The following is a 24,468-nucleotide window of genomic DNA, read 5'->3' as shown; positions in this document are numbered from 1 at the left end:
AGATACAAAAGAGACCTAAGGGGCAACGTTTTCATGCAGAGGTTGGTATGTCTATGGAATGAGCTGCCAGAGGAAGTGGTGGAGGCTGGTACAATTGCAACACTTAAAAGGCATCTGGATGAGTATATGAATAGGAAGGGTTTGGAAGGATAAGGGCCAGGTGCTGGCAGATGGGACTAGATTGGGTTGGGATATCTGGTCGGCATGGACAAGTTGGACCGAAGGGTCTGTTTCCATGCTGTACATCTCTATGACTCTATGACTCTAAGTGCTAAATAAGCAGCTAACTTCAGAGATTATGGGAGCTGATTATTCCTTGAGTTATATTTTAAAGGAAGATTCTTTGCTTTAAGATTATGCATTACAGTGCAAAGAACATTTCCACTATCATCATTCTGATTCTCTTTTGTGATTACAAGAATTTTGATTATTACTTTAGTCCTACAAAAACAAATGCACTTTTTTGGTTTTTATAGTTCAATGAGTCAGGGTTCATTTCAAAGTAAAGCATAACAGAACTATATCCATCAAACAGTCAAGATATGGAGTTTTAAAAATGCAGAAAATCATTGAGCGTATACCATAATGGCTTATTTACATTTGATTATTATGGCATTTCCAAGAGAAATCACTGAGACCATAATTGTCTATAAAGGAAAACTGTTTTGTTGTCCACTTATGGGTCGTGGTGTACCTTTTCACAACACATTATAGGGCAGGAGATGTTTTCTAATGCTTGTTGCATTATGAGTTTGGAGCATGGAGTTAGTTAGATGGAGGAATTTGTATTTGAAGTATAAGAATTTGGTAGGAAACATGAAACAAGACATTCTATTATTATTTTCTAATCAATCAGTTCAGATATATAATTACACATTTCTGGAACAAGTGAGACTTGAACCCAGGCCTCCTGGTCTGGGGTAGGAACACTACTACTGTGCCACAGGAGGGCCTAGACCAGTAGCTACTCCACTACAGCTGTACCAGGGGAGCTATTGAAGATGCTTTTTGTCCAAATCAACCTGTTCAAAGATCTTATTATACATCACTGGAGAGGTGGGACCAGTCTAGGTGTAGGAACACTACCACTGTGCATATTGTTTTTTTGTAATTGAAATCTGGTTGAATTGTTTTTAGGCTGACTTGCACTGTCAATTTCAATTTTGGCTTATTTTGGTGTGTGAGAAACGCTTTACAAGGTGTTGGGATGTATGATTAGTGTGAGGAGTTTCCTCAGTAAAGGATGAGGGTTAGGTGTGGGGCTGATACCTGATCAGAAACTATGAGTAGATGCATAACTGGGATGAAGTTATCACATCCTGTGAGGAGAATCAGTAAAGAAATTGCACTCACTGTTTTGATTACAAATGCAACATAAATCACAACAAATCCTATTATTGAATTATTTGGCTTTTGTCCCTGCTTAAATATAAATGTATATATAACATTTTTGAATGAAGACAGTGACGTTCATGCTGAAGGTCAGTTTAGCTTTTCATGTCACTGTTGGAGATGAGTTTGAATTTGGTCATCAGGATGTGAGAATGTAATATATGTTTGTATCCCACTTAACTGCTGATCACACAATTTCCTTCCCTCACTCCCGTGTAAACTGCTATTGGAAACAGATTTCTATCTTCAGGTCAGTTCTCTCTCTTCAGCTATATTCCCCGAGCCATTATACTATACACTCAATGATTTTCTACATTTTTAAAACTCCATATCTTGACTGTTTAATGGATACAGATCTGTTACACTTTATTTTGAAATGAACACTGACTCATTGAACAGATCTCAATCTTCAGGTCAGTTCTCTGTCTTCAGATATATTCCCCTACATTTCAAGATTTTCCTTTGGTACCTCGCCTCTTTAAAATTCCATCTGTAATCCCTTTGTCCTTCCTGTCACCTCCAATATCCTTGAATGTGTTGTTATTTTCTAAACTTGCACCCATTTTTCTTGTAATTTCAAATTTGGAATATATGGGGATTGTAATTTCACAGAAATTCTTATACAACATCGTCAGTGACATCCTCTCTGAATGTGAATGTGTTAGTGGTCTGCTGATCAGCAAGTTTTGATACAACTGACCATATCATACTCCTTCAGTGTCGGTCATATATGATCTAGCTGAGTGAAGTGGCATTCTTATTTAATCATGACAGCCAGAAGATTGTCTGCAATATCTTCTCTTCTCACTCTGCTAGAATTCCATCAAAGATTCATCCTTGACTTCTTTTCTATTTCTCATCTATGTGCAGCCCCTTGGCAACATCTTTGAAGACATGTTGTTACATTTCACATGTGTACAATGACACTGAGTTCTACCAGATAGCAACATTACATAGCTTTCTTGGTATCTAGTTTGGGATGAGTTGCAATTTCTTCTAATTTAAGATTGAGACGCCCTAAGGCATCTTCAGCTCCCTCTGTTCAGTTGGCAATGATTCTACCCACCTCCCCCTCCCTGACTGCTGTCAGACTGAATCAGATCGTCATAACCTCAACATGCAATTTAATTTGAAATTTAATTCCATATCATCTCCATTACAAACAGCTTCCATCTATATAGCATGATCCATCTTTGTCCCTGCCTCAGCTTCTCTGTTGCTGCAACTTCTGCTGCTTCTAAAATGATCTATTGCAATGCTGACCTTTACAATCTTCTACCTTTCATCCTCTTTAAACAAGAGCTCATCTAAAGCTCTGCTCCCTATTTACTAATTTTTACAAAGTTCCATCTTCCAATACCCCTTAGCTTGCTGACCTGGATTAGCTCACAATCCAACAATATCTCAGTTATTAAGTTCCCATCTGTGTAGTCAAATCGTTCCATTTTTTTTGCTCCTCCTTACATCTATGAACTTCTCAACCTCACAACTCTCTAAGAGCACTAATTCTTCTAACTCTAGACCAGTGTAAATCCCGTATTCCATCAGCCTGCAATTGGCTTTCAGTGGTCTAAGTCCCAAGGTTTGGAATTCCTTCTTTAAAAGACTGCTGTGCCCCTCCACTTCTGATTTCTCTTCTAAGGTACTCTTACAGTCTAACCCATTGACCATTATTGCCTTCACCTTTGGCTTAGCGTCAGTCTTTGACTCATTGTACACTTGTTCAATGCCATGCACTGTGTTATTCCATTAGTAGAGTTTATATAAATACTGGACCTATTTATTAGGGTACCTGTTTGGGCATGTAATATTGTGTCAATGTAAAGACTGTGACTCTACAGAATGTGACAATGACTTCTGATTAGCCTCTTTGAGTTGAAATTTTCAGAGGGTTTTCTTTGCAGGGTGCTTGTCTTTAGGTTTTGAGCAGAAGCTTAATTCTAATTACATTATCAGTTCCTTTGTGAAAGAGCAAAAAAAAACACTGTAACTAGGATGGAAATGTGATAACTCAACCAGGATTCAATATTGATCACAGTAATCATTTACTGTTGGCAGGCAGAGGATAATTCATCTAGGATTTTTTCTTGCCCTGCAGACAATCTCTCTATTTGAATCTATTTTCTTTAGGTAGTATTATTCCAACAAAACATCCAAAGTTAGGCTAGTTAGGAAGGAAATACCTAGTCCAGAAGCACAAGGCCAGTGGAATGCTAACATTGATAATGACTTTACCTAAGTTCCTCAGAAGCTCTGTGAACTCTTTTCGATAATACAAAAACAGCAATGAGAGTGCTTGTGCGCATAGAGGATTACTTTTCTAAGAGTAATCATTTGATAACACATGGACAGTGATAATTTTATTTTCTCCTCAGAAAAGAGAAGATTGGGCATGGGCATATCATTCTTCTTTCTCGCCCTTGAGAGTTTTGTTTAATGTTTAATATTCAGGGTAAATTCATCAGAACATAGATAGCAACGTTACCGCCGTTTGTAAAGTCCAGACCTAAATCAATAAAAATAACCAAACACTTCATTAAATGCAAAATTAGTTTGGAGTCATGAATAAGTAATGAGACAATTAAATAGTTGGGAAATATGAGTGGCTCCACTTTGGTTTGAAAATGATAAGTGGCTTAATTATGAAGCTTGCTCCTCAATGATTAAACATTTCTGATTTAGTGTAGATTAGAAAAGGATGTCTTTGCATTCAGTATTTGTAGTTAAGGGAAAACCCTCTTATAAATTATTTGAGGCAGGTCCAATTGCTTTGTAATGAAAAGTCGCTTGTTCATAAGAAGGTACAGCCTTTGAGAGTTGAGGTAATTTAAATTCAGGTCAAGCTAAAACAATGTTCTTTCAGATAGGAGAACAATTTATATTGTACCCCAAATCAATGAATCCTTTCTATGTGTTATAAAATACAGAACACTCCTGAAAGCAAAATAATAAACAGATAGCCATATTTGTACAATGGCACTTTACAGAAAGAATGTGGGCTGCTCTCTGATTCAGCGGGTACCAAATGTTAGACTAATTATTAAAGGGGCAACAGTGAGAGCTATCATATGCCAGAAAAACCATGAGTCTGACAATGTCATACTGACATCATGGATCCATCTTTCCTTATAGGTCAGAACAGTGACTGCAGATGCTGGAAACCAGATTCTGGATTAGTGGTGCTGGAAAAGCACAGCAGTTCAGGCAGCATCCCAGGAGCAGTAAAATCGACGTTTTGGGCAAAGCCCTTCATCAGGAATATAGGCAGAGTGCCTGAAGGGTGGAGAGATAAATGAGAGGAGGGTGGGGTGGGGAGAAAGTAGCACAGAGTACAATAGGTGAGTGGGGGAGGGGATGATGCTGATAGGTCAGGGGGAAGGTTAGAGTGGATAGGTGGATAGGAAGATAGGCAGGTAGGACAAGTCATGGGGACAGTGCTGAGCTGGAAGTTTGGAACTGGAGTGAGGTGGGGGAAGGGGAAAGGAGGAAACTGTTGAAGTCCACATTGATGCCCTGGGGTTGAAGTGTTCCGAGGCGGAAGATGAGGCGTTCTTCCACCAGGCGTCGGGTGGTGAGGGAGCGGCAGTGAAGGAGGCCCAGGACCTCCATGTCCTTGGCAGAGTGGGAGGGGGAGTTGAAATGTTGGGCCACAGGGCGATGTGATTGATTGGTGTGGGTGTCCCAGAGATGTTCCCTAAAGCACTCTGTTAGGAGGCATCCAGTCTCCCCAATGTAGAGGAGACCGCATCGGGAGCAACGGATACAATAAATGATATTGGTGGATGTGCAAGTAAAACTTTGATGGATGTGGAAGGCTCCTTTAGGGCCTTGGATGGAGGTGAGGGAGGAAGTGCGGGCGCAGGTTTTGCAATTCCTGAGGTGGCAATGGAAGGTGCCAGGACGGGAGGGTGGGTTGTAGGGGGGCGTGGACCTGACCAGGTAGTCATGGAGGGAACGGTCTTTGCGGAAGGCGGATAAGGGTGGGGAGGGAAATATATCCTTGGTCCTGGGGTCCTTTTGAAGGTGGCGGAAATGTCGGCAGATGATTTGGTTTATGCGAAGGTTGGTAGGGTGGAAGGTGAGCACTGGGGTGTTCTGTCCTTGTTACGGTTGGAGGGGTGGGGTCTGAGGGCGGAGGTGCAGGATGTGGACGAGATGCGTTGGAGGGCATCTTTAACCACGTGGGAAGGGAAATTGCGGTTTCTAAAGAAGGAGGCCATCTGTTGTGGAACTGGTCCTTCTGGGAGCAGATACGGCAGAGGCGCAGGAATTGGGAATACGGGATGGCATTTTTGCAGGAGGTAGGGTGGGAAGAGGTGTATTCCAGTTAGCTGTAAACCCACCGACTCCCACAGCTACCTTCCACATCCATCAAAGTTTTACCTGCACATTCACCAATATCATTTATTGTATCCATTGCTCCCGATGCGGTCTCCTCTACATTGGGGAGACTGGATGCCTCCTAGCAGAGCACTTTAGGGAACATCTCTGGGACACCCGCACCAATCAACCACACCGCCCTGTGGCCCAACATTTCAACTCACCTCCCACTCTGCCGAGGACATGGAGGTCCTGGGCCTCCTTTACTGCCGCTCCCTCACCACCCGACGCCTGGAGGAAGAACGCCTCATCTTTGTCGGAACACTTCAACCCCAGGGCATCAATGTGGACTTCAACAGTTTCCTCATTTCCCCTTCCCCCCACCTCACCCCAGTTCCAAACTTCCAGCTCAGCACTGTCCCCATGACTTGTCCTACCTGCCTATCTTCTTTTCCACCTATCCACTCCGCCCTCCTCCCTGACCTATCACCTTCATCCCCTCCCCCACTCACCTATTGTACTCTATGCTACTTTCTCCCCACCCCCACCCTCCTCTCATTTATCTCTCCACCCTTCAGGCACTCTGCCTATATTCCTGATGAAGGGCTTTTGCCCGAAACGTCGATTTTACTGCTCCTGGGATGCTGCCTGAACTGCTGCACTTCTCCAGCACCACTAATCCAGAATCCATCTTTCCTTATGTCAGAGCTGCCTAAACAATGGTTGTTAAGGACCTGAATATTGCAAGATGCTACGATGTTCTGCTGCATTTGTCTCAGGTTAGGAAGTTTTACAGTTTGGATGTTTTTGGAATTAAACTTGAATAACAAACAATGGCATACTCATTAGATTACTTACAATGTGGAAACAGGCCCTTCAGCCCAACAAGTCCACACCGACCCGCCGAAGCGCAACCCACCCATTACCCTACATTTACCCCTTTCCTAACACTACAGGCAATTTAGCATGGCCAATTCACCTGACCTGCACATCTTTGGAGTGTGGGAGAAAACCAGAGCACCCGGAGGAAACCCACGCAGACACGGGGAGAATGTGCAAACTCCACACAGTCAGTTGCCTGAGTCGGGAATTGAACCCGGGTCTCTGGCGCTGTGAGGCAGCAGTGCTAACCACTGTGCCACCCATCATTGTAGAGTGGTGGAACACCAATCCATAATTACAGTTTCCTGCACAGTAACTACCCAGTCTTAGCTCTGCACAGGGACCAGATGTTTCCCCTCAGTGAAGTAAAAACAGAGGAATCCCACTAACCATTCTCACGCATCTTCTGCTGTTCTGGTATAGGGTGACTACAGCCTGTGATTTGTTACTTTTCCATCACTTGAGGATGTAAGCAGAGTGGATGAATTAATAGATGGGGAGAATAAATCATTACATTATACAAAATCTTCTACCTGCACTGTCCATCACGAGTAATGGCTTCATTCATATAGAGTAAAAATAAATTTGGAACAACTTTAAAAATGGCCACAAATGCAATAATTCTTTGTGTGCTAAGATTCTGATTGTACAAACATAAAATGTTGGAAATTCTTAACAGGTCAGGCAGCATCTCTGGACTGAGTTAATGACCTTAGTTTTAACCCTCCCTCTAAAGAATAGAGAAGTTTACTGTTTTAGGATTTAGCAGCCCTGTTCAAATAGACGCATTCTACCCATTACATTTTAAATTGCAGGAATACGACTGTGGCTGATAGTTCCACTGCTGAACCATTTCATGGATCAAAATCAAGGTCTGATAATATCATCAGCATCACAAATTAACTTCAGTATTATATGACAAAGAGTCCTGACCTGTGTGATTCTTGGCCACTTATCCAAGGCTGGAGCTGCTGGTTTTCCAAAGTAAGTAACTTTTCTGGCATTTTTTATGAGTCAGAGGGAGAGGCCATATTGCCCTCACACCCATTCCCCAAGCCAGCCTGCTCAGGAAAGCGTTTGGCTATCCCAGACTGAATTACAGTCTTTGCACCCAGCCAACTTCCCTCTTCCTATCTGATCTGATACCTGCATCTCCCTGCTCAAGTGCTGGAAACCATTCCAAAGCACCAACTGCAATAGCTTTCTTTTTAAAGGACCTTTAACATAATAAGTTGCTGAAAGGTGCTTCATAGGAACGTTGTCAAAATAAATCACACTGAACCACAGAAGATATATAGGACAGATGACTGTCTCTTTTTAATAAGAAAGCAGCCATTTGGTCTGCTGAAAAAATGGTGACTTTACCTTTACCTATAGGCTAAATGATCAACAGCTTTGGCATAGAGATAGATTTTAAGGAATACCTTAAAGTCGGAGAGAGAGGGGCAGTGAAGTTTAGCAAGGGAACTCTGAGATTTAAGACCTCAGTCAGTCATGGTGGAGTGATTTGTGTAAGAAGCCAGAATTAGAGGATTACCGAGTTTTGGGAAAAATAAAGAAAGTCTTGCATTTACATAGAATCCTTCAAAACTTTACGATACTTCAAAGCCCTTTACAATCAATGAAGTACCGTTGAAATGTGGTCACTGCTGCAAAAATAAAACAGAGCATTGCCTTTTGACACAACAAACTCCCACAGACAATAATCTGATGATGACAAAGTAACCTGGTTTTCTGCTGTAAATTTAACACTAAATGTTGGTTCGGATACTGACTGCTCTTCAAATTGGTGCCAAGGGATAGTTCTATTTACCTGAGAGAGCAGACAGGGATGTGCAACACACCCTCAGTACTGCAGTGGTGTATTCCCTGGAGCACATCTTGAATCTGAAAATGTGTTGCTGGAAAAGCGCAGCAGGTCAGGCAGCATCTAGGGAACAGGAGAATCGAAGTTTCGGGCATTAGCCCTTCTTCACATCTTGAATCCACAACCTTCTGATTCAAGAGGCAAGTTTTCAATCAACTGAGCCACAGGTGTTAGAATTGCCAAAGATTTTGGAGATCAGGATTTGTGGAAGCAGGGAGGATTTGAAAACAAGAATAAGAATTTTAAAAATTGACTTGCCTAACTGGAAGCTCATGTAGTTCAGTGAATGCAAGAATAATGGGAAATGAAAATTGGTGCGATTTAGGACATATGGTCAGCTGAGGTTTGGAGAGCATCAATTTTATGAAAGATGGAAATCTGTGTAGGAGAATATCTGTGTAACCAGGTTTAGAATTAATCAGGGCATTGTCTTCTGAGGGGCCGATGAGCCTAGGTGGGGCAAAGTCATAAAACTTGATGATAGTATGGGTATGTTATTGGAAGCTCACCTCTGGGTTAAAAATTACATCAAGATTGAGGATGATGTGGTCCAGTCTCAGATTATTGCCAAGGAGAAGGATGAAATCAGTAGTTAAGGAGCTGGGTGATCAAAGACAATGCTTTGAGCATTCCTTTACTGGATTTTTTTTGTTAATCAAATATTGGATGTTGGACAAGCAGGTAACCAGTTTAGAAGCAGTGATGGGTTTGAGAGACAGGTTGGTGAAGTGGTATTGGATCTCATCAGCAGTCATGTTGAAGCTGACTTTGAGCAGGAGTTAATGGAGATCATGAGGGTTCTTGCCCTCAGGCTGAGGCTCAGCATGGCTGCTTTTCAGGACTAGCTGCAAAATAAATTATCAAAGTGAGGGAAGCAGTTTGTTGCTGTTCAACAGCACCCTGGGAAATGTGGTGGTCACTGCTGGTACTAAAGGCAAGGGTGACTAACTCACCTTCTAAGGCCCCCAAATCTTGTCCACACCTACATGGCTGTAGGTCTGTTCTCATTGGAAAGAAGAGGGCTGAGAGGGGATTTGATGGAGACATACAAAATAATACATGGCTTGGAAAGGGTGGACGCTAGGAAATTGTTTCTGTTAGGTGAGGAGACTAGGACCCGTGGACACAGCCTTAGAATTAGAGGGGGTAAATTCAGAACAGAAATGCGGAGACATTTCTTCAGCCGGAGAGTGGTGGGCCTGTGGAATTCATTGCCACAGAGTGCAGTGGAAGCCGGGACGCTAAATGTCTTCAAGGCAGAGATTGATAAATTTTGATGTCACAAGGAATTAAGGGCTACGGGGAGAATGCGGGTAAGTGGAGTTGAAATGCCCATCAGCCATGATTGAATGGTGGAGTGGACTCAATGGGCCGAATGGCTTTACTTCCACTCCTATGTCTTATGGTCTTAAAATGATCAGATGTTTAGATTATGTAGACAGTGAAAGTCTTTTTCCTAGGATGATGATGTCAGCTTGTACGAGGGGGCATAACTACAAATTGTGGGGTAATAGATTTAAGACAGATGACAGAGGCAGGTTCTTTACTACGAGAGTGGTATGGGTGTGGAATACCCTACCTGCCAATGTAGTCAACTCAGCCACATTAGGGAGATTTAAACAATCCTTGGATAAACACATGGATGTTGATGGGATTGTGTAGGGGGACAAGCTGAGAATAGTTCACAGGTCGGCGCAACATCGAGGGCCGAAGGGTCTGTTCTGTGCTGTATTATTCTATGTTCTATGATTGATGAGCGTAGCACAGCTGAGTGCTGACGGGTGTGGGGTGGTGGGGGGAAATGCAGTTACTGGTTGGGCATGGTGGGGGGAGATGATGTGCATAAAGATGAACAGGGGATCAACAGCAAAGGCAGGTGTTGACTCTCAATGACACCCCCGCCTCCATTTCCTTAATGTCAGGCCTCTCAATCAGGCATTGTGTGCCTTCGAACCAAGGTCCTGTATCAGCAGAACCCCACAAGCAAATTCCAACAGGATGTTGCTTTTGGGTTTTCTTGAATGACTGCCTGCCATTTGGTTAACACCAGCAGCAGCATGATTCTTAAGTATGCATCAATTAACCACTTAAGAGCCTCAATCGGTGATAAAGCTGGAAGACCATTCGAGGGCCTTCCCACCATAAACTTAATTGGGCAGGTTGATAATCAGTTTGGCTGTTGGGCTCACCATATGTTACAGTGGTTGCACCATCCTCATTGGCAGGACTTTCACATTCCTGGTCTTTGTAGGTTCACTTTTATTCTCCTGAGCACCTTCCTTGCTTCAACAATAATATTGGACAATGTTTCAGGCCATTCACCCTTCACCACAGATGTTACATATGCTGTAAGGAAAAACATAGGTAAAGTAGCTCTCTGTACATGTGTAAACATTTGCCACTATGGTCCTAAAAAGACAGATGGTACAAAATCTGCTGCAAAAGATTAAAATGTTCACTCAATTTGGACTATTGGAGAGTTCATTAAATAAAATTAGATTTTTAGGCAGTGACCTTCTGTACTACATCCTGGAGATTACAGAATGTACAAGAATAATAAATATTGGTTAAAAATGGAGATTAGAAATTGTCATAAATGATCAAAATAAATCCATTTTCCGTTGCAAAATAACAATTTACCAACACTGGAAAACAACTACTGACATTTTTTTGTTCCTTTCATAGAGGCCTAAGCCATACCTGCCTGAGAAGAATGTGAGGTGGCATCCAGTTTTGGGATACAGATTACTCCATTGTGCTCTTCCTTCCTTCTCAAGTCTTCACTTGCATATTCTGCTCTTGGACTCTTCTGTGAAATAACGCTAAAAGATCAACCTTGCAAAACAGCGATTGTAGCACTCATAATAGAATGTATCTCAGGTATTTTTAATTTATCTCAGTGGAAATACAGTGATTGCAACCATCTTTCCAACTAATTATTTCTTGACATGTTTCACCGATGAACCCTACTGTGTCTTAATGCTCTGGAATATTTGAGTAAAGAAACCTCACATCTGTGACGGCTCAGTGGGACAAGTTACTGCTGGAACTCGCGATATGGCAGTGAGCAGTGTAAAGTCCATGTACTGGGAAGTTTTCCCTCCAATGCCTACCAAACGTGTGTACTGCACTCCAGTGTATCAGGATAGGCAGTTGTTTGTTCTTGGGGGCTGTAGTGAGACAGGATTGCCTCTGGACAAAATTGAAATGTTGGATATTGTCAGTCAGAAGTGGACAGGGCTACCTTCAATGCCCACTCCTCGAGCTGGGGCAGCAGCAGTCATTTTAAACAAACAAATCCTCATTATTGGTGGCATGAATGAGCAGCAGAACCCTTTAGGCTCAGTAGACATCTTTAACATCGATGAAGGCAAGTGGGAAAAAAAGTCGCCGCTGGGACAACCTTCAATGGGAATAACAGCTGTCAAGAAAGGTATGTCATTTGATATTTCTCAATCAAGCTTTAACTTTCCAATGAAATATTAATATGGACAGCAAGTGATAGATTACAGTTAACTTTACAATCATATAGTATACACTCCACAGTGTAAGGAGTAGATCTTGTATATGTGCAATAACATATTGGAAATTGGTTACAAATAGTTTTATTCTGGTATCTGCATATAGTTACGATTTCATTTGTGGCAAACAATATTAAATAAATGAACAAAATTTCTGTGAGAAGGTTAGTGGATTTTGGCTTCAGACTTCCATGTTATACACTGTGCTATATTGGGCGCCAAGCACTAAAGTGTAGAGCTCATTTTAAAATGCAAAATATCAATTCCGAGAACACCTTTGACTATTGGAAATGGACTGAAAATGAATTATCGTGAAAACATTTCATTTAGTAGCTGCATTACAGAGAGTCATGCACTGACGTCTCTGCTTTTAGTCTGTGTTCTTTTAATTCTAAAGTCGAGAGCCTCCCTAACAACATGACTTTATGCTGCTGCTTAGCAACAAGTAAGATTGAGTCAGGGAACATCATGAACCTGAGAGAAATAGCGTCTGACAAAATGGATGTAAAAATATTTCCTTCAAAAATATATTGTTGAAAGAGAGTTAAAACATGGAAGGAGTGATAATTGACTTGGGACGGGACACAAAATGGGCAGTATTAAGCCAGTTAAATGCCCCTGAATATTGATCAGATGCCAGATGCAATACTGTCTGTTTTTTTGTGCACACCCAAGACAAATTTTATCTCTATAATTTAACTGCTATTACTTTTAACAGTGGAAAAAAAATAACATTATTGTATTAGTTCTTTTTTTTTCCCCTTTAAAAATTATTTTAATGTTTGTTGTGGTTATAGCCAGATTGGATGGAAAACAACCTGATGCCATTTTTCACTAATTTTAAAATACTCCACTTTGAATTATTTTTAATTCAATTTGTGTAGTGGACAATTTTCTGAGTGCCATTTGTTAATGCATTCATGAGATGTGAGGTGTACTGGTATTGCCTCTCCTTACTTATCCTTGAGACAGTGGTGGAGAGTCATCTTCTTGAACCACTACAGTGCGAGTGGTGTATATGCACCCACAGTACTGTCAAAGGAGGAGCTCCAGGAACACTGTTGAGTTCCAAGTGTAAGTTCTGGTGTGTAACTTGAAGTAGTCTTGCAGGTAGTCTTTATAGGAACCTGCCTTGATCTTCAGGTTGGTGGACTTTTGGAAAATGCTGTGAAAAGTCCCTAGGTGAGTTGTTAGCATGCATTTTGCTGATGGTACACACTTCTGCCACTGTGTGCCAATGGTGAAGGGAATGGATGTTTATGATGGTGGGTGAGGTGCTGAGCAAGCAGGAGGCTTCTCCTGCATGATGTCAAGCTTCTTGTTGGAGCTATATCATTGTGGTAAGTGGAGATTATTCTATCACACTATTTACTCATGCCTGAACATCATAGTAAGTGAACAAAAAGCAGCTGCTGCCTGTTACTAGCATCATACCAAAGCAGTCATCTACTGTTTCGTACATTATAGCCAAATGTTGAATAGTAATGGAATGATAGTTCCCTCAGTTTAAGACAGTCTTATGACAACCAATTTCTGGAGAAACTGAAAAGCTTATTACTTTTAAGGATACTTTTTTTCAGTCACATTTAAGACAGAGGTGAGGAGACATTTTTTTGTCTCTGAGGGTTGTGAATTTTTGAAATTCTTCTTTAAAAGCTGGTGGAATCAGAGTCTTTGAATATTTTTAAAGCAGAAGTAGATAGATTAATGACAGGAAAGGAACTGAAAAATTATAGGGTTTAGGTGGAAATTTGGAGTAATCAAATCAGCTATAATTTTATTGAACTACAGAGGAGGCTCGAGGGCCTGAGTATTTTACTCCTGTTCCTCATTAGTATGTTTGTATGTTGATATGCTTGCAGAGGTTTATCATAACCTCCTTGCTTTTCTACCCTCTGTCCCTGTTTTAAAGCTCAGGATCCCACATGTTGTCCTTAACCTGCCCTTATTACCTTCAGTGACTTGTTCATATCAGCTGTCCCTGCTCCTCCAAGAATTGGACTCTTTATTTCAAATTGACCCTCCCTGTTTTCCATACCAATATGAATATCTTTACACTTCTCTGCATTAAAATATATTTGTCATTTGTCTGCAAGCATACATGCAAACGTACAAGTTAGAAGCAAGAGTAGGCCATTCAGCTTCTCGTCCCTGTTCTGCCATGTAATAAGTGCATGGCTGATCTGATAATGGCTGTATCTCCAATTTCCTGCATCCATTTACTGCACCTAATATCTCAGCAGCTGCTTTTAATCAAGTTGTATAGTGGGGAATCTTACAATAAACGTTAAGTAGCGGATCTAAATAAGGATTAGAATTGAAATAGGCTTGGTAGGCCGAAGGGCCTGTTCCTGTGATGTACTGTATTATATTGTATTATTGTAAACCTTACTCCTGTCTAAAAAAGAATCATCACTACTTTCTGTTTTCTGTCAGCCAATTTTGAAACCATGTTGGTACTGTCCCTTTTATTTCACAAGCTTCAATTTTGCTTGCAAGCCTGTTGTGCATCACTTTTCCAAATGTCTATTGGAAGTCCATGTAGACTACATCAACAGCACTGGCATCATCAGCCTTCTCTGTTCTCTCAACAAAACAACTTTTACAAGTTAGTTAAACGTAATTTGACCTTCCCTTAATTAACCCATGATTTGTTCAAGTGTCTATTATTCCTAGTTATCATTTCTAAAAGCTTCCTCATGACTGAAGTAACACTGACTAGGCTGAAATTACTGGGCTTATCATTATACCCTTTTTTAAAAAGGATGTAATATTTGCAACTCCTCACTCTTTGACATTAGCCCTGTTTCTAAGCAAGATCGGAAAATAGTGTTCAGTGCCTCTGCAATTTCCACCCTTTCTTCCCTCCGCAACTCATCCTGGTCCTGCCTAAGAATAGGCAGCCTATCTAATATTTCTTCTTTACCAATGTTTTTATTGTTCTGGTATTTATTGATTACTGTGGCAGTGTAGCTATACTAGCTTATGCATGTCATATTTTAGATCATCAGTGTGATAGTGTCATTGTTTAGGTCTCAGCATCATGTAGTGTAACAGATTTGAAAGGCAAAAGATGATAATATGTCTGACAATTTGCTTTTATTTATTTTTGTTGCAAAACATTAATCTTAAAACCACTTGTAAGGCAAAACAAACCTTACATCTTTCATGTGTAAAATTTGTCAAGAAACTGAAAATGGCTTCTTCAAGCCAGTGCACACCAATTGGCCTTGAAGCCAGCAAAGACATTATAGAGTAAAGCTATTTTTATATCAGTCACCTTTCTGGGTTAATTCCTCTTAGATACCTCACTACTTGATATTTTATGACTTCCTGGCCTCTAGGTGTTTGACAGATTTCCACACAGTGATAATCGACCTGATGTCTTTTCTGTTATTTCCTATTATCGCTTTTCTGAACCATAGCTTTGTTGTGCAAAACCTTTGATGCATGCTCTATAATAACCTATTCGTTGTACTATAGAAATCTCCCGTTTTACTTTACCAACAGTTGTGATGAAATGCCTGTGTTTTAAGTCATATATGTTTTATCCTAGCCACCCTTTAGTCTGTGTTATCTGCCTAGCTTATTGACCTAATAATCTACACATGTTTATCTTTTCAGTCATGAATTTCATCTTTGGTCAATGTTATCAGGACAATTGAAGGGAAAAGGAGTTGCTGCACACTGTTTGAACCAATTCTGTTTTTTGTCTTTGTCATTGTTCTGTATTAGAGTAATGTAAAAACATATCCATATTCTAATAGTAAAGATGCTTTCGATGCACTTTACCAATTACAGTCTTGACATTAATCAGCAGAGGCTATTAGTCTAAGTTTAAACTGGTCTGAATAACAATCGTGCTATAAAGAAGTTTCATAAGCACATCTAGTACCATATCACATTAAGCATACATATAGGCAGATATAATTTTCCTGTTGATCATGGCAGCAGGTGCACAGCTGCAGAAGAAATTGATGAACTAATGAAAAGATTACAGTACCCTTCACACTGACAGTAATGAAAGATAGTGTCTCAGATTCTCTAGGTTGATCAGATAAGACCGAGTTGTGATTTGCACACAAAATTGAATATTATTTTCCAATCTTCCTTAGAAATAGGGCTAATATCAAAGAGTGAAGATTTGTGACTATTACACCCTTTTTCAAAAAGGATATCATGATAAGCCCATCAATTTCATACCAGTCAGTGTTGCCTCAGTCACGAGGAAGCTTTTAGAAATGATAACTGGGAATAAAATAGTGAAATCTTATTTCACTATTTCCATTTTGTTTCCTGTGCTGATTATTTTGTCTTTCAATTAGATTTTTTTCCAGATTTAACTCCTGATAAGTCAGTTCACCATGCCCCTTATCATTCTCTTTAACGTACCCCATTTAGAAGGTGTGAGGGTGTGGTGGTAGGGATAATTTTATAGCCTCTTCCACCACCCTGCCCCAGCTGGTGTAATCACAGGTTGGGAGAAGACACTTGAAATAGCTCGACTGCCTAATCCACTGCCTTTTTGCCTCTCAAGCTGCCTCCAGACTACAGAGGTTGGGTAAAGAATCAACTAGCCCACTCACCCTGTGGCTTACTGAGACCTCTAACTAGCTAATTAATGGCCACTTAGGGGCTTGCTTCTATATCTGCCACAATAACCCATGAAGCTCAGAATGTAGAATGAAGGAGGTCCACTTAGTTGGCTGGACAGCTGTTTGTGATGCAGGGTGACAAAGCAGTGTGGGTTCAATTCCTACAGTGGCTGAGGTTACTATGAATGTCCTGTCTTCTCAATCTCAAATCTCAAGTGAGGGGTGGTGACCCCCAGGTTAAACTCCCCACTGGTCATCTCTTTTTCTAATGAGAGAGTAGCACTCAGAGATTATGGTGATTAATCACTTAGTGTCATAGAAATGTACAGCACAGAAACAGACCCTTCAGTCCAACTCGTCCATGCAGACCAGATATCCCAACCCAGTCTAGTCCCACCTGCCAGCACTTGGCCCATATCCCTCCAAAGCCTTCCTACTCATATACCCATCCAGATTCCTTTTAAATGTTGCAATCATATTAGCCTCCACCATTTCCTCTGGCAGCTCATTCCATACACGTACCACAGTGTCTTCTCCCAACCTGTGATTACACCAGCTGGGGCAGGGTGGTGGAAGAGGCTATAAAATTATCCCTACCACCACACCCTCACACCTTCTAAATGGGGTACGTTAAAGAGAATGATAAGGGGCATGGTGAACTGACTTATCAGGAGTTAAATCTGGAAAAAAATCTAATTGAAAGACAAAATAATCAGCACAGGAAACAAAATGGAAATAGTGAAATAAGATTTCACTATTTATTCCCAGTTATCATTTCTAAAAGCTTCCTCGTGTGAAAATGTTGCCCTCAGGTCTTTTTCATACCTTTCCCCTCTCACGCTAAACCTATGCCCTCTAGTTCTGGACTCCCCCGTCCCAAAGAAGAGACTTAATCTATTTATCCCATCCATGCCCCTAATGTTTTAATAAACCTCTATAAGGTCACCTCTCAGCCTCCGACACTCTAGGGAAAACAGCCATAGCCTGTTCAACCTCTCCCTATACTTCAGATCCTCCAAATCTTTTCTGAACACTTTCAAGTTTCACAACATCCTTCTGATAGGAAGGAGACCAGATTTGCACGCAATATTCCAAAAATGGCCTAACCAATGTCCTATATAGCCACAACACGATCTCCCAACTCCTGTACGCAATACTTTGATCAATAAAGAAAAGCATACCAAAAGCTATCTACATGTGACTCTACTTCATTTGATAGACTTTATTGCATTTCCATCAGATCTTTAAGATACTCAGTCTGATTTACATTGACAGGGTAACCAATTTTGTTGCTAACATGGTTGTGAAGTATAATTTAAAGATACATCATCTTCATAGAACCATAAAATACTTACAACAAGAGGCTTGTTATATCTCTGCAGACTCTCTGGAAGAGCAACTGACCCAGGTTACTCAACTGCTTTTCCCACATAGTTCAGATGATTATTAATTTCTTTTTTGCGTTGAGTGAAACTGCCTCCATCACACTGTCAGGCAGAACCTTCCAGATTGTAGCCACACACTGCATAAGAAAGCTTTTCCTCAAAGCAATGCTGCTTTTCTTTTTGCTAGTCATCTTAAATCAATGTCTCCTTGCTCTTGATTCAACCACCAGTGGGAAGAGTTTCTCCCTATCTGCTCTGTGATATCCCCTCATGATTTTGAACACATCTATCATAGTTCATCTGTCATGGTTCATCATTGTCTCCTCGTTTTATGATCCACTTGTAAAACCCAGGATCCTGTATGCTTTCTTAGCAATTTTCTGATCCTGCCGTGCACATTCAATAATTTGTACACATTTGACACAAGGTCCCTCTGTTACTGACCCCTTTTGAGTTGTAGCCATTAACTTATATCGCAAAAATAATGTAAATGGATTGTTTTTACTCAGTCAGAAATGCATAATCTAAATGGATAATCTTTATTAAGTTACCATTGCATCCCTAATTATGTTGCCAGTCTACTAAATTGACTGCTCACTGTCTGATCCAACATTTGTCAAGTATTTATTTCCTTGAAAATAACTCCTCTTTAACCAGAAGCATGCTTCACTCAATTGCAGACTTCAAAGTATGGAACATCTCAGTAAATGTGAAAATAAATCATCATGTAATTCCTTTAGTAACCACTTATGTGATGGATACACTCGGGTACTATTTTATACTAGATAAAAGTCCTGCTACCTTAAAAAAAACATGTAACAACTGTATGATACCATTGTTTGCGGTGGGCGTTATGAATTGATGTAAAGGTCCTGTGACCCATTGATAAAATGGAGCAACGTGAATGCTGACTCATACCTTCGCTGTTTGATTTTCTGCAGCATCTCAGCAACACAGTGGGACTTTCTGTGCTGTGATTTAACCACTGACATGCAGAGTGAAGATTAATAAACTAATTGAAGAAAAGTAATTGCCAGTCATTGTAGCTTTTATTTCTAGTGCTGTTTTGTCTTATTCAAAATCTAAAGTGCACTTAAAATTCATTAAGTATTTAAACCAATTTGTTAACTAATTAAAACCTCATTCCATATCAGAATCAAGTTAAAACTAGAAGTAAACAATCAACAAAATAAGCTTTTTATCATTTAGAGTCATAGAGATATACAGCACAGAAATAGATCCTTCGGTCCAACTCATCCATACTGATCAGATATCTGAAATTAATCTAGTCCCAATTGCCAGCACATGGCCTATATCCCTCCAAACCCTTCCTATTCATATATCCATCCAAATGCCTCTTAAATGTTGCAATTGTACCAGCCTCCACCACTTCCTCTGACAGCTCATTCCATACCCATATCACCCTCTGTGTGAAAAAGTTGCCCCTTAGGTCTCTTTTATATCTTTCCCCTCTAACCCGAAGCCTATGCCCTCTAGTTCTGGACTCCCCAACCCCAGGGAAAAGACTTTGCCTATTTATCCTGTCCATGCCACTCATAATTTTGTAAACCTTCATAAGGTCACCGCTCAGTCTCTGACACTCCAGGAAAAACAGTCCCAGCTTATTCAGCCTCTGTATAGCTCAAATCCTCCAACCCTGCCAACATCCTTGTAAATCTTTTCTGAACCCTTTCAAGTTTCACAACATCTTTCTGATAGGAGAGAGACCAGAATTGCACACAACATTCCAAAAGTGCCCTAATCAATGTCCTGTACAGCCACAACATGACCTCCCAATTCCTATACTCAATGATAGAAGTCCACTTTTAATTTTTTATATTCAATATAATTTACTTCTGTTAATTAGGAATTCCAATTGAAAGTCTCCTAGCAATGTAATAATTATAAACATGAGTACATTCCAAATCTTGTGGGATATGTAAAGCAAATACAATCAGAAAGTTAAAGAATCCTATTCTGGCTTTTTAAAATTAGGGTGAATTTCCAGAGTTTTCTGAAATCCATAGTTAGTCAAATATCAAAATCCATTTATTGTGAAAATCCAGATTTGAAATTTGCTACTTTTTTGAATCAATTGTTACAGTGCTGTTGCAGTGCAATGCAACCAATCCAGATATCAGCTATATTGGCCATGTTGGAGAGCCCACATATTGCAACATTATGCCAAGAAGAGTCAAGTTTTGTTTTATTATAAAGTAGGTAAATGGTTCTTTGCTAACCCTTCAGAGAAGTCACGCATCATTTCAGAAAGAGAGATAACTCCTGTAGATGGGAACCTCCACCAGCTGTTATGACCAACTTAGGTAGCACACCATAAATTGAGTCCAAATTGCTGGATTCACACCAAATGGCAAAGACGTTTTGAAAGTATGCACCTTATCCCAATTTTCCTGACTTTCAAACTAAGGTTGATAGAAAACAAGAAAGTTTTCTGTTTAAGAAATTATTACTTTAAATAATTAGTGTATAAGTACAGTTAAACATATATAAACCATTGACATATCACTCTACTAACTAAAACTCTAATCTCCCCCCCCCCCCACACACACACACACAAAGAAACAAACAAACAAGGAAAATAGATTATTGGTGGAGGACGAGAATCTGGAAAATCAGTTATGTGGTCTTTATTTTCCAATTTTGATGTTTAGATAATTCTTCCTCAGCTAGCCAGGCCCTTGGTGTTCAGTTGTCATTGGGAGCTCTTACTAGTTTGTAAGAAGTACAGAACCATTAATTCACTTGGAAAATATATGATTTATCAATTCGAAGTCTCAGTTCACAACATCTGCCAGAGGAAAGATAAGTGTTTTCTTCAGGTTTAAATCCTAGTTTTAACTGTGGAGAACAGGTAGCTTCTGCTGGAGAGAATAACTGCAAAAGCTTGTGTGTGGGCCTGTGTTTCTGTAATTTGTTTCCCGTTCCAACCTACTCTGTTAGCAGAGATTCAATCAGCTTCATTTGTAATCAGTTCTTTGGCTCCTGATTGTCTGTACTTTGCAGGAATCAACAACCACAAGTTGCAGAGCTCACGACAGGTATCAAATTCCTTGCTATGAAATTATTCAGCCATCCTGACAATCCATGTTTCAAATAAAATAGTTCTTTCTCCTTGCAATCCACAGTTTTTAAAGACACAAAAATAAGAGGACATAATCCTTACACAGCTGTTTTGCTTTTCCAAGTCCTTACTTTGATGACTTGTATAAGCTGAAAATGTGTTGCTGGAAAAGCGCAGCAGGTCAGGCAGCATCCAAGGAACAGGAGAATCGACGTTTCGGGCATAAGCCCTTCTTCAGGACTTGTATAAGCCACTTATTAATTTTCATTATATTATTTCTGTTTAATATTTGACATAATGCAGTTGAGCATTTTGTTGCTAGGGAAGAAACAGATTTTCATATTGTACTTTGCCTGAGAAATATGAATGAACTCTGGCCAGCTGCTTTTGTGGTCACTCTGTTTATATGGCTGGTCCAGTTCAGCTTCTGGTCAAGAGAGAATTGTCCTGTCTTAAAATAGTCAAGAATGAGACTATGTAGAATTAAAGTATTCTACAAAAGAAGGAAATGTGTATGACAAAATAAAACTTTCACGTGGCAAATACTGTTGGAACATAGTGTCGGAAATGTGGTGGAGGCAGTTTCAATTGGAGCATTAGATAATTAGACAATTTGCAAAGGAATGAAGAAAATTGACATTTGATAATGATGCTCATCTGAAGAGCAAGTGCTGACCTGATGGACCAAATGGCCTCTTTCTGCACTGCAACAAATCTGTGAACTACACTAGTAAAACATTATCATCTGTGTTAACTTTCCTTGTGGCCTTTGTCTTTTTTTGTTCAGATGTTTAAAAAAACACACCGGGAGTACAATTTGTTAAATAAGACATATAGTATTGAACTCTTATCAATATATAAAATACAGCTTCCTGTTCCATTGTTCTGGGGTAGGATCATCAAACCAAAACATTAACTCTGAGTTTTCTCCACAGATGTTGCCAGACCTGCTGAGCTTGTTCCAGCAATTTCTGTTTTTGTTTCTGATTTACAGCATTCACTGTTTTTTCAGTTTTTTTCTTATAGAATACAGCATTTTACTGACAATTTTGCAGATACAGGGCAGACAATGATGAAAGTGCAAAAACTAGAACTCCCAGGACTTGATTGTATTTACGTACTTCAGCAATAGAAGGTTGGTCAACCAAACCCAAATATTTCCATATAGCTGAGAATTGACCATTCAATCTAAAGCAATTTATTTTCTATATGAGCAAGAAATTACCTGAAGCAAAATTTGCAATTTTTAGCCACATTGTTCTAATTTTACGATATCATCTTTGTATTAATCTAAGATGATCCAAACAAGTTCAGGACAGACTGTGAGCCAGACTAGGAATTCTGTTCTATTTAAAGTACAGTGTGAATCATGAGTGCCTCATTTTGAAACACCTACTCCTTCAGACACTGTTAAAGTACGTAAAATATATGCTTGCTATAGTGTGATAAAATGGTACATTATGCACCTTATTTAAAACTTTTAACCTGCCTGCGTGATGTTAAAACACCAGTTACACATCTTTTCATTTCTCTGAGTGATCTTGGATTACAAATCAAGAGATGAAGTCCCTCTGTGTGCCCTCAAAGTTAAATTAATTTAAGAATTTGTTAGTAATGAATATTGCAGAGTCTCTTCCTGGCTACTTTCCCATGGCATTTACATTATTGGACAAAGGAAGAAAAATCACATTACTTTGAAAAGCAGGTTTAGTTGCATTATTCAGCTGCATATAATGAAAATTGTAATCTCCCCTTATGTTCGTAATGATTTGAAATTTTTGCTGACAAGCAAATGCACTGTAATATTTGTCCCTGCTTCCTACTACTTTTGCCAACAAACTGCATTACCAACAAGGATAATTGGATTAAACTATTTATGGAATCTGTTCCAAAGTTTGCTGTCTTATCTACTAATTTAAGATTTATTTGTGTGTATGTTAGAGTTTTTGAGTGAAAGGACAATATTCAGTGCATGTGAAAGAATTATTACATAAAATTGCTGTTGGTTATGTACTGTGTATTCTGATATTGTTTAAAATCATGAAAGAGGATGTATAAGCAGAATGCAAGATCATTACTGAATTAGTGAATCATATATGAACAGATCTGCAAATTCCTATATCCCATATTCCTGTTGACTTCAGGCATTTTAAATGTGTTCATGTTGTTTATTGACAAAAGCAATACAGCTTTATTACTCATACTTGTTCAGCTATTAAAGCAAAAATGGACAAGCAACATTGCAAGAAGATTCAAGGGAAAATATGCATGCAATAACTTTCATCTACTCCCAGGAGAACATCAGCATATGCTACCATCAAATGGAAAATGTGTTCTCTCTACCAAAAGGGAAACCAGCCATTGTTGTATCCTGACCTCAATCTTGGTGAATGTAGAGGCAGCTAAGGATTCTAATCTGATCCTGGCCAATGTTATGCTGTAGCTGTTGTAAAGATCACTCTGTCCCCTTCCATGACTAATGGGGTTTTGTTGCCAGGATCTGAAACATGCAAATCAACCGCTGTTTTCTGACAATGCTTCACAAACCAGCCAGAGCATAATTCCTAGACAGTTTATGTCTACCACTGGTCTGTCATTAGAAGAGTGTCAGAATGTGTTGACAGCATATCCATATTTGTTTAAGAAATAGTTTTTTGTTTGCGGTGATGTAGTACACTGCTACAGCAGTCAAAGGTAATGGGCTAAGCAACATTGATTAGCAACAAATGCAAGAACTTTAAAGTTATGTTACATACAATAAAAAATAAACAGATGCATCCTCTATCACTCATATTTAGTTTCTTAAAAAGACTAAAACTAGTACGGCAGGGTGTTTGTGACCAAAAAAAAACTACAGATGTTGAAAATTTGAATCAAAAGCAAAATAGAAACATTCAAACATCAGTGGGCAGAACAGACACAGCACTTTGGGCATGGGCATTTGATATTCCAGAAGATTGATATTTCAAAAGACTGTATATATGGCAGAGGAGGGGACACTGGAAAAACCAGTAGCTTAAATGGAGCACAGGAGTCAATAGGCCAAGTGTTGCAGCATTTTCTTTCTTTTTCCTTCTGCAACTTATTATGGTTAGATTCCCTACAGTGTGGAAACAGGCCCTTCAGCCCAACCAGTTCACACCAACCCTCCAAAGATAACCTACCCAGACCCTTTCCCTCTGACTAATGCACCTAACACATCAGGCAATTTTGCATGGCCAATTCACCTGACCTGCATATCTTTGGACTGTGGGAGGAAACTGGAGCACTCAGAGGAAAACCACGCAAACACTGGGAGAATGTGCAAACTCCACACAGACAGTCGCCCAAGGCTGGAATCAAACCTGGGACCTTGGTGCTGTGAGATAGCAATGCTAACTGAACCACGGTGCCGCCCCTGTTTGATATATCTCTATCATAGTGC

General features: G+C 39.8%; 1 protein-coding gene across 3 annotated transcripts in view; it reads left to right on the top strand.

Moving 5' to 3' along the window:
- LOC122558900 (kelch domain-containing protein 8B-like) overlaps positions 1–24,468 on the top strand; it is a 141,319-nt gene that overhangs the window by 4,566 nt on the left and 112,285 nt on the right. For 2 of the 3 annotated variants that reach the window (XM_043707834.1, XM_043707832.1), the window contains exon 2: positions 11,147–11,894. In XM_043707834.1, the coding sequence (XP_043563769.1) occupies positions 11,519–11,894 (376 nt within the window). In that variant the 5' untranslated portion in view covers positions 11,147–11,518. Of the gene's footprint in view, positions 1–7,409; positions 7,579–11,146; positions 11,895–24,468 lie in introns of all 3 variants that reach the window. The other variant, XM_043707833.1, reaches the window with a different exon arrangement.

The sequence above is a fragment of the Chiloscyllium plagiosum genome, chromosome 18 (genome assembly GCF_004010195.1).
Source record: "Chiloscyllium plagiosum isolate BGI_BamShark_2017 chromosome 18, ASM401019v2, whole genome shotgun sequence".
NCBI classification, from domain to species: Eukaryota; Metazoa; Chordata; class Chondrichthyes; order Orectolobiformes; family Hemiscylliidae; genus Chiloscyllium; species Chiloscyllium plagiosum.
Note: the sequence above shows the minus strand (reverse complement) of the source record. Positions and strands in the feature narration are given on the sequence as shown.